The 16,649-nt window shown below is 44.5% G+C and overlaps 1 protein-coding gene and 1 pseudogene across 1 annotated transcript in view; one reads left to right on the top strand and one right to left on the bottom strand.

Moving 5' to 3' along the window:
- MAP1S (microtubule associated protein 1S) overlaps nt 1-14,306 on the top strand; it is a 29,531-nt gene extending 15,225 nt beyond the window's left edge. The window contains exons 6-7 of the mRNA XM_068536754.1: nt 9,620-9,855; nt 10,819-14,306. Of these exons, the coding sequence (XP_068392855.1) occupies nt 9,620-9,855; nt 10,819-10,974 (392 nt within the window). The 3' untranslated portion in view covers nt 10,975-14,306. The remainder of the gene's footprint in view (nt 1-9,619; nt 9,856-10,818) is intronic.
- Nucleotides 5,033-5,986, bottom strand: LOC137758744 (serine/threonine-protein phosphatase 2A catalytic subunit beta isoform pseudogene; annotated as a pseudogene).
- Nucleotides 14,307-16,649: the final 2,343 nt, after the last annotated feature.

Raw genomic sequence — 16,649 nt, 5'->3', positions numbered from 1 at the left:
GGGTGAATGTCCCAGTTATAAAGCTAATCCCACATGGCTTGCATAGGCAGCATCTCAGCTGCTTCATCTGGGGTGTCCCACTTGGCATTTATGGGGTGAGTTGGGCAGTCCCCCCTCTCAGGATAAACACACGTTTCAGTGGCGTTCATCCAGTCGACCAGGCTGGTTATTCCTTCGGGAATAACCTCCTGTGTGTCTGGAACAATCTGTGATTGTTCAGTAGTGAGTTTCGGGTCCTGCATCAACCCAGATGTGCTCTTCTGCTCTGCAGCCTTCAAAACCAAAGACACAGCCCCCAAACTGGTTACTCCCACAATCCATTTTGGTAAAGGTTCTTCAGGAAACTGATGATACCAGTCTACAAAGTGAGTCGGTTTCTTTACACTCTCTCCCCTGGTTTTAGTTGTTTCTTGGTTTTGCCCTCCCCCTACATTAACTACCTTCTTGGTGACCAGAGACCTTAGAGGTATTTCCTGTTGCCCCTGCATAATTTTTCCCTCTCTGAGCGGCTTTGAGGCTAATGGCCAAACCTCAGATCTACCCAAATCTGAACTTGGTTCAACATCAAGACCCGAACGGGCACTTTTTTTAACTTTCATTTTGGCCAGTAGAGATAACAATAACCAGGAAGCTGTGTATTCAGCATGCTGCTTGCTTATTATTTTGCATTTCCTTATATATCCAGCGAGCCAACTCCTTGGGTGTTGCGTCTACTACCATTTCTACATTCCATTGGTAACTTTTACCTTTAGTAACTGGTCACAGTGCAGCTGCAGTTTCATACTGTGGGTGACTAGGTAGCTATCTGGGGATCAGCGTTTGCTCATTCCCCACCCTTTTATCCTTTCTCTTTAAAAAACACATGTTTCTGTGAGCGAGGGTCATTCTAGCAAATCCCACTCCTGACACCAACCGAAAAGGGTTCCTGGACCCAGTTCCACTGTGTGTGTGTCTGTGTGTAGGTTTCCCCACACCAACAAGCAATTCTTGGATGCCAGCAGGGTGTCCAGGAATTCAAATCAATTCTGACACTCTCTACCCAGAGATAGAATCACATACCACAGGTAAAGGGCTCAGTCCCACAAGACCACCGTCCACTTCAGACGCCAGTCACAAGCCCAGGTTTCTACCTGTGCTTCTGACCAACTGGCTGCAAACTGGGGGTTCTGATGACCTCCTGCAACTCAGGATGCCAATTGCAAGTTGAGTTTGTTACCTGTGCTTCTCACTGACTAGCTATAAATCAGAGGTTCCCATGACCCCCTCCTTGGGTTTGGTTAATTTGCTAGTGCAGCTTACAGAACTCAGGAAAAACCCATTTACTCCGTAGATTACCAATTTATTACATATAAAACACTGTTAAAGGATACAAATCAACAATCAGTTGAAGAGATACATAGGAGGAGGTCCCAAACAAGGGATCTGATGTCCTCAGGGAGCTTGGGGCCCCACACAGTGGCACGTAGAAGCACTCTGGTTCCCTGATGTGGAAGCTCTCTGAAAAAGGGCCAAAAAGCTGTCCTTTGGGGCTTTTATGGAGGCTTCATTACATAGTTGTGGTTGACTAAATTATTGGCCAATGGCCATTGATTCAACCTCAAGCCCCTCTCCCCTCCCCCAAAATCAAAGGGCAAGACTGAAAGTTTCAACCTCTTAATCATGTGATTGGTTCTCCTGGCAACCAGCCCCCACCCTGGGGTGGGATCCAAAGTCACCTTCATTAGCAGAAACCTTGTGTTGGAAAGGGCTTGTTTTGAATAACAGACACTCATTTCACTTTTATGGCCCTGAAGTGGTTTCAGGAACTGAGGACAAGAAACCAAGTATTGTAACAAAAGATGCTCCCATTGCTGTTACTGATCAGAAAATTCCAAGGGTTTTAGGAGGTGTGAGGCAGGAACTGTGGATAAAGACCAAATACATCTGAGAATGATCAAATTTTATATGTATATTTGGAAGGGTTCCCACCATTTCCCAAATGATAAGAAGAGTGGCTCACCATGGCTACACTGCTTGTACAGCAGTGTAGTTTATGCTGTAAACTTGCTCACCCCTTCCTGGGGAGTCTGGAATTTTGGAAATGGTGGGAACCCTTCTGAAATCCAAGTTCCCAGAAGGCAGCCAAGGGCCAACCTGTCAGCTTTCTAAGGATAGCAGTCTTGGGCTTGCTGTGCTTTTTTTTTCAATTCTTAAAAATTGTGCTAAAATTAATGTAACATAAAATTGACTACCTTAAGCTATTTTTAAGTGCACAGTTCAATAGCATTAAGTACATTCATATTGTTGTACAACTATCACCACCATCCATCTCCAGAACGTCTTTCATCTTGTGGAACTGAAACTCTGTCCCCATTAAACACTAACTCCCCATTCCTCCCTGTCCCCAGCCCATGGCAACTACCATTCTACTTTGTGTCTCTGAATTTACTATTCTAGGGACATCATATAAGGGGAAACATATAGTATTTGGGGTTTTTTGTAACTGGCTTCTTTTACTTGGCATATTGTCCTCATGCTTTATTCATGTTGTAGCATGTGACAGAGCTTCCTTTTTTAAGACTGAATAGTATTCCATCATATGGATGGACCACATATTGTTTATCCATTCATCCGTTGATGGATACTTGATTTGCTTCCACCTTTTGGCTATCGTGAATAATGCTGCTATGAACCTGGATGTACAAATACCTTTTTGAGACCCTTGCTTTCAAATTTGGTGTATGTACTCAGAAGTGGGATTGCTGGATCTTACGGTGGTTCTATTTTTAATTTCTTGAGGAACTGCCATACTGTTTTCCACAGTAGCCGTACCATTTTATGTTCCACCAACAGTGCACAAGCGTTCCACTTTCTCCACATCCTTCCCATCACTTGTTATTTTATGGCTTTTTGATAGTAGCCATCCTAATGGGTGTGAGGTGGTATCTCACTGTGGTTTTGATTTGCATTTCACTAACGATTAGTGATGTTGAGCACCTTTTCACGTGCTTGTTGGACATTTGTATATCTTTTTAGAAATGTCCTTTGCCCATTTTTGAGTCAGGTTGTTTGTCTTTTTGTGGTTAGGTTGTGATAGTTCTCTATATATTCTGGATATTAATCCCTTATCAGATAATGATTTGTAAATATTTTCTCCCATTCTGTGGCTTGCCTTGTTACTCTGTTGATAGTGTCCTTTGATGCACAAAATTTTTTGATTTTCATAAAGTTGAGTGTGTCTATTTTTTCTTTTGTTGCCTGTGCTTTTGGTGTCATTGCCAAATCCAGTGTCATGAAGCTTTTGCCTTATGTTTTCTTTTAAGAATTTTATAGTTTTAGCTCTAATATTTTACTTTCTGGGTTAATTTTGAGTTAATTGTTGGATATGGCGCTAAATAAGCATTGAACTTCATTCTTTTGCATGTTGATATCCAGTTTCCCAGGGCCATTTGCTGAAAAGACTGTCCTTTCCCCATTGAATGTTCTTGGCACCCTTGTCACAAATCATTTGACCATATATGTGACAGTTTATTTCTGGGCTCTCTATTCTATTCCATTGATCTGTATGTCTGTCTTGATACTGGTACCACATTGCCTTGATTACTATAGCTTTGTAGTAATTTTAGAGATCAGGAAATGTGAGTCCCCCAACTTTGTTCTTCTTTTTCAAGGTTTCCTTGGCTACTTGGGATCCCAGTGAGCTTCCATATGAATTTCAGAATGTATTTTTTCTATGTCTGCAAAAAAAAAAAATCACTGGGATTTTGATAGGAATTGCATTGAATCTGTAGATCACTATGGGTAGTGGTGGCATAACAATATTAAGTCTTCCAGTCCATGAACATGGGATATCTTTCCATTAATTTATGTTCTCTTTAGTTTCTTTCAGTAGTGTTTTGTAGTTTTTGTGTACAAATATTTTACCTCCTTTTTAAGCTGATTCCCAAGTATCTCATTCTTTTTATGCTATTGTAAATGGAATTGTTAATTTCCTTGTTGAATTGTTCACTGTTAGCGTATAGAAATGCAATTGTTTTTTGTGTGTTAATATTGTATCCAGCTATTTTCTGAATTCATCTATTAGTTCTAACAGTTTCTTTTGTGTGTGTGGAATCTTTAGGATTTTCTACACGTAACACTATTTCATCTGTGAACAGAGATAACTTTACTTTTTCCTTTCTAATGATTCTTCTTTAAATGTTTGGCAGAAACCCAGTGAAGCCCCGGAGGTTTTTATTACTGATCCAATCTCCTTACTATTTATAAGTCTATTCAGATTTTCTATTTCTTTGTGGGTCAGTCTTGGTAGGTTTTGTGTTTCTAGGAATTTGTACATCTCTTCTAAGTGATCCAGTTTGTTGGTGTATAATTGTTCATAGTACTCTCATAATGCTTTTTATTTCTGTAGATTGGTAGTAACATCTCCACTTTCATTTCTGATCTTACTAATTTGAGTCTTTTTCTTTTGTTTGTTTGTTTAAAATGGAAAGTTTATTTGCTCGGTACACCAAATAGAATGCAAGCACTGTCATGATAAATATACAGAAATATGCAGATCAACATAAAATAGTAATTTAGTTTAAATGAAGGGAAATCTCTTTAAATGTTATGACAACGTACTCCCAAGAATTTTTCAGTTAATTATACATTTCAATAAAATAAACAGTAATGAATTAAGTGGAAGTTAGCTTTATGAATTTTTCTTAAAAATAAAAATCCAACCCTATTAATCCATGCCAGTTAAACACTCTAACTAAAATCTCCAAGTAAGTGCAAAAGGAGATGGAGTTAGTTACCTTTTTTGCTTGAACAGTCCCAAGGAAAGTGGTTATTACAAATACAGCAGGCAAACTGTTAAGACCAACCGATCTAGAACATAGTGTTGAACTAATTTCAGTCTCAAGTTGTGCTAAATGCTCATCGTTAGTATGGCACAGTTTGGTCCATGATATGGTTTAATGCCAAGACAGATCCCAATTTGTTACAGAAACACATAGATTACTGTTGCTTTTTTTTGTTTTGTTTTTAAATATATATATTTTTTAAAAGCCAGGTATACTTCCACATACAAAGGCAGGTTTTCCCAGGAGGAATTTACAGAAAGTAGTCTGGGGTGCACCGGGTCACATGAGGCTCTCCACGACGAGGTGCTGGGTCAAACTGAAGGAAGGAATACTTCAAAGTGTCATCTAATTCCATGATAGCAGCCTGGTTCCCACAACGATAACAGTAATTGGGTGCACTGAAAATGGTAACCACATTCCGATCGTGACACCAATTGTATCCCTCCATTACAAGTTGGTGAGCACGAGAAACCAGTGTGAAACCATTGGCATGGTTAAATGTTTCAGAAATATCTTGTCCAAATGTGTAGCCAGCACCGCGTGGTGAAATACCCCACCCACCACGATCATCTGGATCTGACCGTAACGGATCACACATTGGACCCTCATGTGGAACTTCCTGTAAACGATCCAAGGCTCTTATATGAGCCAGTGTATCTATGGATGGGGAAAGGCCACCATGGAGGCAGAATATCTGTACATCTACTAAAGCTGTAAGTGGCAGATAATCAAACAGATCTGTAAAGTATTTCCAAACATTGGCATTTCCATACTTTCACAGACATTCATCATAAAAGCTATATACTTGGGTAATTTGTCGGCTTTCGTCTTTTCCTCTCAATATTGTAATATGTTCTGGATAACGCACCTTTAATGCCACAAGAAGAGTCAGAGTCTCCACAGAATAATAACCTCTGTCTACATTCTCCACAGAATAATAACCTCTGTCTACAATCGGTGATTTCCCACCGATTCTAAAGAGTTCCATAAGATCATGGAATTGACCATGCACAGCTCCACAGATGGTAACAGGACAACGGACCTCTTGCACATTTGATTCTTTTGTTAAAATTTCCTTAGCCTGGTTCTCAGTTAAGTTGTTTACACTCGTTCAGCTGCTCGACCCACTGGTGCAGCTCCTTGGTGAACGCCTTGTCGTCCATGGTGGCCTGAGCCCCTCCCCCGCTGCCTCCGGCCCCCCCTCCCCGCCCCCGCGCGCCCCAGCGCCGGGCGCCGCTCCCCTCGCCCAGCGCCCCCGCCCGCAGCCAGCTCCGAGCGGGAGTGGAAGGAGCCAGGAGCGCGACCCCGCGCCCCGCCCAAGCCCCGCGGGCGGCTCCGGGCGCACGGCCCCCAGCAGACCCCCGCCCGCCCTGGCCCGTTGGACCGCGTGCCCCTGGAGTTGGTGAAAGGCGCGGGGAAGGTGCGGGTTTTTCCGCGCCGCTCCCGCCGGACAGTGGGCACCTGCCGCCGCCTCCCACCTGCCGGCCGCTCCCGGTTCCCTTGCCCCTTCTCTCTCGCTCTTTCTCTCTTTTTCTTTCTTAGTCAATCTAACTAAAGATTTGTCAATTTTGTTAATCTTTTCAAAGAACCAACTTTTGGGTTTGCTCATCTTCTTCTGTGTTGTTTTTCTACTCTCTGTTAAAATCTTTGCTCTAATCTTTATTATTTCCTTCCTTCTGCTAGCTTTGGATTTACTTTTGGTCTTCTTTTTTCAGTTCCTTAAGTTGTAAAGTTAGGCTGTTGACCTGAGATATTAATAAAAGTGTTTATAGCTATAAACATCCCCTTTATCACTTCTTTCCCACAAAAAGATTCTCTTTGTCTTTATCTTTGAACAGTTTGATTATCATGTGTCTCAGTCTGGTTCTCTTTGAATTTATCCTATTTGGGGTTCGTGGAGTTTCTTAGGTGTTTATGTTCATGTCTTTCATTAAATATAAGAAGATTTTGGCCATTATTTCTTGAAATAATCTTTCTGCCCCTTTCTCTCTCTTTTTTCTTCTGAAACTCCCATAATGTGTATGTTGGTCCTCTTGATAGTATCCCATAGGTCCCTAAGTCTCTGTTCACTTTATTCAATTATTTTTCTTTTTGTTCCTCAGACTCAATAATTTCCATTGCCCTGTCAACAAGACCGCTGATTCTTCTGCCTGTTCAAACCTTGAGTGGAATCTTTCTAGTGAATTTTTCATTGCAGTTATTGTACTTTCCAGCTCCAGAATTTCTTTTGATTTACTCTTATGTTTTCTATCTCCTTATTGATATTAGTATTTTTTCCATACATTGTCTTCTTGGCTTTTTCCACATCTTCCTTTAGTTCTTTGAGTATCTTTAGGGCAGTTTTTTAAGTCTTTGTCTGGTGAGTCCACCATTTGGTCTCTCTTAAGGACGGTTTCTGTTAAATTTTTTTTCCTTTCACTGGGCCATACTTTCCTGTTTATGTACCTTGTGATTTTTTTTTTTATTGAAAACTGTACATTTGAATCTACTGATGTGATAACTTGAGATCCAAAATTTCCCCTTCCCCAGGGTTTGCTGTGGCTCTTTCCTTTGTTTGTTTATTGTGGGCTGTCTCTGTGCTGGGGATCAGTCTGTGGTTTAAACTTAGGGTGTTCTCATGTCTTTTCTGATCCTGTACCTTTCGCTGGGCATCTGTGGTTGCTTTCTAAATTCCCCTGTATAGTAGTTGCTTTTGAGTGTCCTAGTGCTTAAATGTTTGGCTCCCGAAAGGGGAAAAAGAAAAAAAATGAAGGGGGAAGAAAAGAAGAAGAAAAAATTTACAGTCCTTTAAGTCCCATGTAAGTTGCTTCAAACTTATGCTGAGGGGCTGCCAGCACAACTGTCTAGATGGGGAGCAGGTTCTTGGAGCTTCCTACTGTACCATCGTCCCAGAACCCTGCTGTGTTCATTCTTTCCTGCATACTACTATATCAAAATGACTTTCAGCATGTAATCAATATAAAATATTAGTAGATAGTTCCCTTTTCTCTTTCCACACTACATCTTGGGAGCCTGGTGCGTGTTTTGCACTCCCAGCATGCCTTGGCTCACACCACGTTCCAGTGCTTGGTGGCCACTGCATCAGTCAGAGCAGGTCTAGAATTACCGAGGGAGGGCTGGTGAGAAAGCAGCGACAACGATGACAGTCATAATAACTCCAGGTCACGTTCACTGAGCGCTTGCTCTGGACTGAGCCCTATTCTAGTTGCCTGGTGTGGTCCTGCCCTCCGGGAGCTGACAGGCATCTCCAGCTTCTCTCCCCATGTGGCTTGTCCTCAGCTCCTGGCCACCCTGGTCTCTTGATTGTCTTCTAGCCTCAGCGCCCCCCTGAGCCACCACTTCTTGTCTTTCCTGGGCAGATTCCAAGAGAGGCATCTGATGGTCCCTTGTGACCTTTGGCAGGTCAGGGGTTCCCAGCACAGTGGCAGGGAGAGAGAGAGGGTGGCCCCTAGGCCCATGGACAAGGCTGGCACCCAGGCCCATGGACAAGGCTGGCACCCGGAGGCTGGAGATCATCTGAGACCTTCTCTTCCTGGGCATTTGGCCTCTTTCCAAAGCCCACAGTCTTGGCCACTCAGGGTCTCCTGCTCCCACTGCTTCTGATAAACCAACCATCGACATTAGTGTCAGCAAAGCCTGTCTTAAAGGGCCAGAGGGTAAGCATTTTCAGCTTTGTAGGACAGATGGTCTCTCTCTCAGCTACTACAGCTAGCTACTCACTCAGCTAGGTGTTGTAGCACAAAAACAGCTCAGTAAGTACTCAGTGGGTGTTCTAGGAAAACTGTATTTCCAGAAGCAGGCAGTAGCCATATTTGGCCCACAGGCCGTAGCTTGCCGGTCCCTGCTCTACCCCTGTCCTCCTGCCCCATGGCTTCTGCCCACATTCCCTTTGTCTTCGCTTTGCTGTTCTGCCTCTGCTGCTCCTGTCCCCCTCTCGCCTTCCACAGCCACGGTGGCTCTCCCTTCCTGGGGCACCACTCAGGGTCCTCGACACCACTGTCCCCAGTTATGAGTGAGGGGCGCTACTTGCCCAAAGCTGGGGGTTTCATTCATTCTGCAAATGCCCCAGCAGCCCTCTGGGCCCACACCCTGGTCTGGGCAACGTTTGTGATCTTAAGACACCAAACACCTGACAGGCTTCCTGTGCCCAAGACCTGACTACGTCCTCAATCGGTTGATGAGTTCACTGGCCCAGGAATGGTGGCCTTGTCCCCCTTGCACAGGCTTTGGGTTCAGGGCATGGACAAGGCCCTGAGAGCAGCTGCCCCAGCTCCATCCAGGCTGCCCAGCCTGCGTCACCCTCTCTCAGCTCTCCTTCCTACACCCACTCTGGCTCCCTGTCAACCTTGAGGGCAGGGATTTTTGTTTGTTTTGGTCACTGCCGTGTCCGCAGGGTGCGGTGCCCAGGAGAGTTTGATAAATGCCCGATTGGCTCCCCTTGAGTAAGTAAACAGGTGGATGCTGCTGAGAATTCCAGGTACTGCTGCTTTAGGAACTCAAGCTCTAAAACCCCCTCTTCCAGGGAGCCCTCCCTGGCTGCCCCCTCCCTCAGGCCCTGGGGATGTCTGTGTCCAGGGACTGGCCAGGGAGTGTCCAGGCACTGAGGGGTTGGCTGGGGTATTTGCAGGACAAGCCAGGGAGAGCTTGTCAACCATAAAACGGAGATCAGCCTTCCTGCCAGAGAGGGAGCCACTCAGAGAGGTGCAGGTGGAGCTGGGAGCCTTGTCCCGGGCCCTAGGTCTCGGCCCCTCCCTGTCCCCAGAGCTCACGACTGACCCCATCCCTCTTACCCACAGGGTCAGCTGGCAGTCGGCCAGGAGGGTCACTGGCCCCGCCGAGCTCCCCCGTCTACCTCGACCTGGCCTACTTGCCCAGCGGGGGCAGTGCCCGCCTGGTGGACAAGGAGTTCTTCCGGAGGGTGCGTGCGCTCTGCTACGTCATCAGTGGCCAGGACCAGCACAAGGAAGAGGGCATGCGGGCTGTCTTGGATGCACTTCTGGCCGGCAAGCAGCAGTGGGACCGTGACCTCCAGGTGCGTGATGACCCGGGTGTGAGACAGTCCCAATGACAGCAAATGTCACTGGGACATTGCCCAAGCTGTTGGCACTGGGCAGAGCCAGCGCTTCCCGGTGTCTTCCTGCTGAACCCACACTGTCCTGTGAGGTTGGTGTGACCTTCACCAGCATCCAAGGAGGGAGTGGGGCTCAGAGAGACTAAGCCATGTCCCCAAGGCCATGCGGCAATGAGGTCAAATGCAGGCGTCCCACCCAGCTCTCGGGACTCTGTTCCTCTTACATCCACTTCCTTGTCTGCCGCAAACCTGGGTGAGGTCGCAGGGTGGGGCGGGTTTGATCACCTCGCCTGACCCCTGGCACTGAACCTCCCTAATGTTATGAGAATCAGCCAGGAGGAATAGGTGAGATGTGTGGTGTCTACGCAGCTAAGAACGTTGAGAATTGACCCTGAGGGCTGGGGTTGTCCCCATGGGAAGCCTTGAAATAGAACCTTGAAGGGTGAGGCGAATTTGGATAGAAGGAGCCTCCAGATACCTGGCCGCCCACTCAGCCTGTGAGTGTGCTGACACCCAGCCTTGCACGCAACTTATGGAGCAGCTGGGAGGGAGCGTCCCGGGCAGAGGGCACAGCGTGGGCGAAGGCCAGTGGCGGGAGCAAGCTTAGTGTATTCAGGGAGCTGGAGGGAGGCCTGGGCAAGAGAAGAGGGGGCGATGGCAGCAGTGGGGGTGGGCGGGAAGCATGGAGAAGAATTCGCAGAAGAGTGGTCCGGTCTCCTGGGTTGTGAAAGGGTCCTTCGGGTGCCATGGGAAGGAGGAGGGACTTCGGGGACAGGCTGGCCACCGGCTGCAGACATCCAGGCCAGAGGTGATGGAGGCGGAGACAAACGCGGTCAGAGAAGAGGGGCCTCAGATGCCTTGGGGCTGGGCTGGGAGGGCAGAGGGCGCTCCCCCTCACCGTTGGTCCATCTGTCCCACCCACAGGTGACCCTGATCCCCACCTTCGATTCGGTGGCGATGCACGAGTGGTATGAGGAGACGCACGCCCGGCACCAGGCGCTGGGCATCACGGTGCTGGGCAGCAACAGCACTGTGTCCATGCAGGACGAGGCCTTCCCCGCCTGCAAGGTGGAGTTCTAGCTCCGCCCCCAGCACCACCCCCCGCCCCGAGTCCGCCGCAGTCCTGAGGTGCACCTGTGTCAGAAATAAACCAGGTACTCCGCGCGGCTGTGGCCTCAGTTCCTTCTGCCGGCAGGAGACTTGGCAGCACCCCGGACAGTCATTGCTGCCATGTGGGTCCCCAGTTTTGGGGGGGGGACAGCTTCTGTGGAATCCCCAGTAGCCTCCAGGTCAGGCATGCTCTGGCTTCCGTGTCACAGATGGGAAAACCCAGGCCCAAGGGAGGCAGTGCCTCTCAGGTGATGACCGCTGGCCAGTGGAGCTCGCTGCTGCCCATGGCCCTCCAGCCCATCCCAGCAGCCATGAGGGCCCCGTTTTATAGACAGGAAAGGCAGCTGCCAGACCCCGGCCACACAGACCATTTAGTGGCCTAGCAGAGATTTGAACCCCTGTCTCTGTGCTCCAAAGCCATTAAACAAAAGTTGCCCTCTGTTCCTAGGGATAATTGGCACTCGTGGCAGGAAAGTCTCACTCTACAGCAAGGTCTTAAAAGGTAATCTGAGGGAATTCTCTGGTGGTCCAGTGGTTAGGACTCAGTGCTCTCACCGATGTGGCCTGGGTTCAATCCCTGGTCAGGAAACTAAGATCCCACAAGCCACTTGGCTTGGCCAAAAAAAAAAGAAGCAATCTGAAACTTAAAAGCTACAAAACATCAATTTCCTGATGAACCCCCTCCCTGATCTCTCTATTCTGCATGTACAGAAACACCTAGATAGTGTTTTCAATAAGATGCCATCTGCACTGGGTTGAATGGTGACCTTAGAAAACTTATGACCAAGTCCTAACCCCTCAATACCTACCCCCCTTTTCCCACGAGGAGAGACTTCTTAGTCCAGGGTCTCAAGATGGGTTACTGTTTATACATGAGGTTGTATCACCCTGATTTTTCATCTTGGCCAAACTGTTGAGTACATACAGGTGCTGCCTCCTTGTTCTGATTTCATTTCTTTCCAGGGAGATTTTCTTATATTTATTTTCAATTAGCTGGTTCACTTTTTTTAATTAGACATTTGTCTTTTTCTCATTCATATATCATAATTCCTTTTTTTTTTAATAGGGACAACAAACTTGTTAAAAATTTTAATTGCAAACAAAAACACGTAACACAGGGACTTCCCTGGTGGTCCAGTGGTAAAGAATCTGCCTTACAATGCAGGGGACGAAGGTTCAACCCCTGGTCAGGGAACTAAGATCCCACATGCCGTGGGGCAACTAAGCCTGTGCACCACAACTACTGAGCTCACACGCCTCAACTAGAGAGCCTGGTGCCGCAACTACAGAGCCCATGCGCTCTGCAGCCCGCGCACCACAACTACAGAGCCCACATGCCCTGGAGCCTACGCACCACAACTAGAGAAGAGAAAACCTGCTTCCACAACTGGAGAGAAGCCCGTGCGCTGCAACAAAAGATCCCGTGTGCCACAACTAAGACCTGATGTGGCCAAAAGTAAATTAAATAAATAAATAATAAATATTTTTTAAAAATCCTCAAGAAAATATTAAAAAAAAAACACACGCATAACATAAAATTTACCATCTCAACAATTAATAAACTTTTGCATTGTACACTTTTTTCCAAATTTACCTTTCAGTTTTGTTAATGAGTGGTTTTGCTGTAAACATTTTATTTTTATCATTTTCAAGCCACAGTTCTTTAAATGTCTCTCTTTTGTGCTTTTAGAGACCCTTCCACAGTTGGCACAAACTCTCCCAGGGTTTTTTATTTCCGTTTATTTTTACCCACCTAGGACTTATTTTGGGATGAAGAGAGAGGTAAGGATTGCCCCAACCTGGGCAATTCGATTGTTCAGTGCTATGTACAAATTTGAAACACTCCTTCCTCCCTGAAAAAGATCCCATGTGTGTCGTTGTTTCTTTCTAAATCTGTTCTAATCCATTGCCAACTTTTCTGGCCATCTCCTTGTTTTCGTTGGTATAGCTTTGTGTGCCTTAAGAGCTCACCAGGCAGGTTCTTTCTCCTTAATTTTATTTTTTCCTTCACAAAAAATTGTTTTTACATTCTGATTCTTCTTGGAGTTCTAGAATCTCCACGGAGGGGGCCCAAACACATGCATAAGAAACGCTGTCAACTTCTGCTTCTGACCAGATAGTGGGCTAGAGTCCCAATAAAAACAACTAAAATTGCTGGGTAAAAATGAGTTAAGTCTTGATTAACATAATGTAAGGGTTAAGTCTTAATTTCTGGTTGCTCAGTGAGCAACCAGAAAATAAGTAACAGTCAGAGGCCAGACCAGTGCAGACAGAAAGCCCAGGAGGGAAGCGGCTTTTGTGTTAGACAAGGCAGGTTTGGTCTTCTATTTTCATGGACCTTCAAGATGGTGTGTCTGATAAGTAAAGACCTCAAAGCATGAAGTAGAAATCAAAATAAGATCTTCCCAAGAATGGAAAGCAAACTTGGGCGGATGACATGGTTTAAAGTAGTCCAGGATGAGAGGGTGTGGAGAAAAGGGAACCCTCTTGCACTGTTGTTGGGAATGTAAATTGATAGAGCCAGTATGGAGGTTCCTTAAAAAACTAAAAATAGAACTACCATACGACCCAGCAAACCCACTACTGGGCATATACCCTGAGGAAACCGTAATTCAAAAAGAGACGTGAAATGCTCATGAAACTGCAAAACACTGTCAGGTGAAATGTGTAATGATTATGGCCAGTGCTTCTTTTTTAAACATTTTATTTATTTATTTGGCTACGCCAGACCTTAGTTGCAGCACGCGGGATCTTTAGTTGTGGCATGTGGGACCTAGTTCCCTGACTAGGGATTGAACCTGGGCCCCTTGCATTGGGAGCATGGAGTCTTAGCCACTGGACCACCAGGGAAGTCCGTAGGCCAGTGCTTCTTAAAGTGAGATCCACACAACACATTCTTCAGCATTTTTGAGTTCTGTAGGAGAATTTTTAATTTTAGTTTTTAATTAGATGCTAATTTAAAAGTTAATACAAGCATATTTCAAATTATCTGATAACACTTATTGTCTGTTGAGGAGACAGGCTGAAAAACTACACTGACAAACAGTTTTAGATCACAGGAGGGCTCCGTATTTATGATTGCATTTATGCTGAGGGATCCACCAAAGAGTTTAGTTTTAAATGTGTTGGTAAGAATGTCCAGCCCTACTACACATCCTGATGTCAAGAAGGTAACACTTATCCCACAACTACTATTACACAACTCTTATTAGTTTCAAATACAGGAAAAAAATTTGACTCTTTTTTACAGCGATAATTTGCAATTGAAAATCATTTTCATAGAATAAAATGTTGATTTCTTATTTAGTGACTATGATACTATCATTTGACAATGGTACATAAAAGACCTGTACTCAGAAAACTATAAGACACTGATGCAAGAAATCACAGATGACACAAACAGATGGAGAGATATACCACGTTCTTGGATTGGAACAATCAATATTGTGAAAATGACTGTACTACCCAAAGCAATCTACAGATTCAATGTAATCCCTATCAAATTACCAATGGCATTTTTTTACAGAACTAGAGCAAAAGATCTTAAAATTTGTATGGAGACACAAAAGACCCTGAATAGCCAGAGCAGTCTAGAGGGAAAAAAAAGGAGCTGGAAGAATCAGACTCCCCGACTTCAGACTATTCTACAAAGCTACAGTCATCAAGACAATATGGTACTGGCACAAAAACAGAAATATAAATCAATGGAACAGGATAGAAAGCCAAGAGATAAACCCACACACCTGTGGTTAACTAATCTGTGACAAAGGAGGCAAGGGTATACAATGGAGAAAAGACAGTCTCTTCAATAAGTGGTGCTGGGAAAACTGGACAGCTACATGTAAAAGAATGAAATTAGAACACTCCCTAACACCATACATAAAAATAAACTTAAAATGGATTAAAGACCTAAGTGTAAGACTGGACACTATAAAACTCTTAGAGGAAAACATAGGAAGAACACTCTGACATAAATCACAGCAAGATCCTTTTTCACCCACCTTCTAGTGTAATGGAAATAAAACCAAAAATAAACAAATGGGACCTAATGAAACTTAAAAGTTTTTGCACAGCAAAGGAGACTATAAACAAAATGGAAAGACAACCCTCAGAATGGGAGAAAATATTTGCAAATGAATCAACGGACAAAGGATTAATCTCCAAAATATATAAACAGCTCATGCAGCTCAATATTGAAAAAACAAACAACCCAATCAAAAAATGGGCAAATAGACATCTCTCCAAAAAAGACCTATAGATGGCCAAGAGGCACATGAAAATCTGCTCAACATCACTAATTATTAGAGAAATGAAAATCAAAACTACAATGAGGTATCACCTCACACAGGTTAGAATGGGCATCATCAGAACATCTACAAACAACAAATGCTGGAGAGGGTGTGGAGAAAAGGGAACCCTCTTGCACTGTTGGTGGGAATGTAAATTGATACAGCCACTATGGAGAACAGTATGGAGTTTCCTTAGGACACTAAAAATAGAGCTACCATGTGACCCAGCAATCCCACTACTGGTCATATACCCAGAGAAAACCATAATTCAGAAAGATACATGCACCCCAATGTTCATTGCAGCACTATTTACAATAGCCAGGACATGGAAGCAACCTAAATGCCCATCAACAGATGAATGGATAAAGAAGATGTGGTACATATATACAATGGACTATTACTCAGCCATAAAAAGGAATGAAATTGGGTCATTTGTAGAGACGTGGATGGACATAGAGACTGTCATACAGAGTGAAGTAAGTCAGAAAGGGAAAAACAAATATCGTATATTAACGCATATATGTGGAATCTAGAAAAATGGTACAGATGAACAACTCTGCAAGGCAGAAATGGAGACACAGATGTAGAGAACAAACATATAGACACCAAGGGGGAAAAGTGGGAGGGGGTGGTGGTGGGATGAACTGGGAGATTGTGATTGACATACATACACTAATATGTATAAAATAGATAACTAATAAGAACCTGCTGTATAAAAAATAAAATTAAAAAGAGGGAGACATGTACCACAATGTTCACTGCAGCACTATTTACAATAGCCAGGACATGGAAGCAACCTAAGTGTCCATCGACAGATGAATGGATAAAGGAGATGTGGTACATATATACAATGGAATATTACTCAGCCATAAAAAGAAACAAAATTGAGTTATTGGTAGTGAGGTGGATGGACCTAGAGTCTGTCATACAGAGTGAAGTAAGTCAGAGAAAAATAAATACCGTATGCTAACATATATGGAATCTAAAAAGTTTGGGGGAGGGGGAAGGGTAAGCTGAGACAAAGTGAGAGGGTGGCATGGACGGATATACACTACCAAAAGTAAAATAGATAGGTAGTGGGAAGCAGCCGCATAGCACAGGGAGATCAGCTCGGTGCTTTGTGACCACCTAGAGGGGTGGGATAGGGAGGGTGGGAGGGAGACGCAAGAGGGAGGGGATATGGGGATATATGTGTAGATATAGCTGATTCGCTTTGTTATACAGCAGAAACTAGCACCACATTGTAAAGCAATTATACTCCAGTAAAGATGTTAAAAAAAAAAGTCTTAAGATTTATAGATTTTAAATAAATACTTATTGAACACATAAAAAAAAAAAAAGTAGTACAGGATGGTG

This window comes from Eschrichtius robustus, chromosome 2 (genome assembly GCF_028021215.1).
Source record: "Eschrichtius robustus isolate mEscRob2 chromosome 2, mEscRob2.pri, whole genome shotgun sequence".
Taxonomy (NCBI): domain Eukaryota; kingdom Metazoa; phylum Chordata; class Mammalia; order Artiodactyla; family Eschrichtiidae; genus Eschrichtius; species Eschrichtius robustus.
Note: the sequence above shows the minus strand (reverse complement) of the source record. Positions and strands in the feature narration are given on the sequence as shown.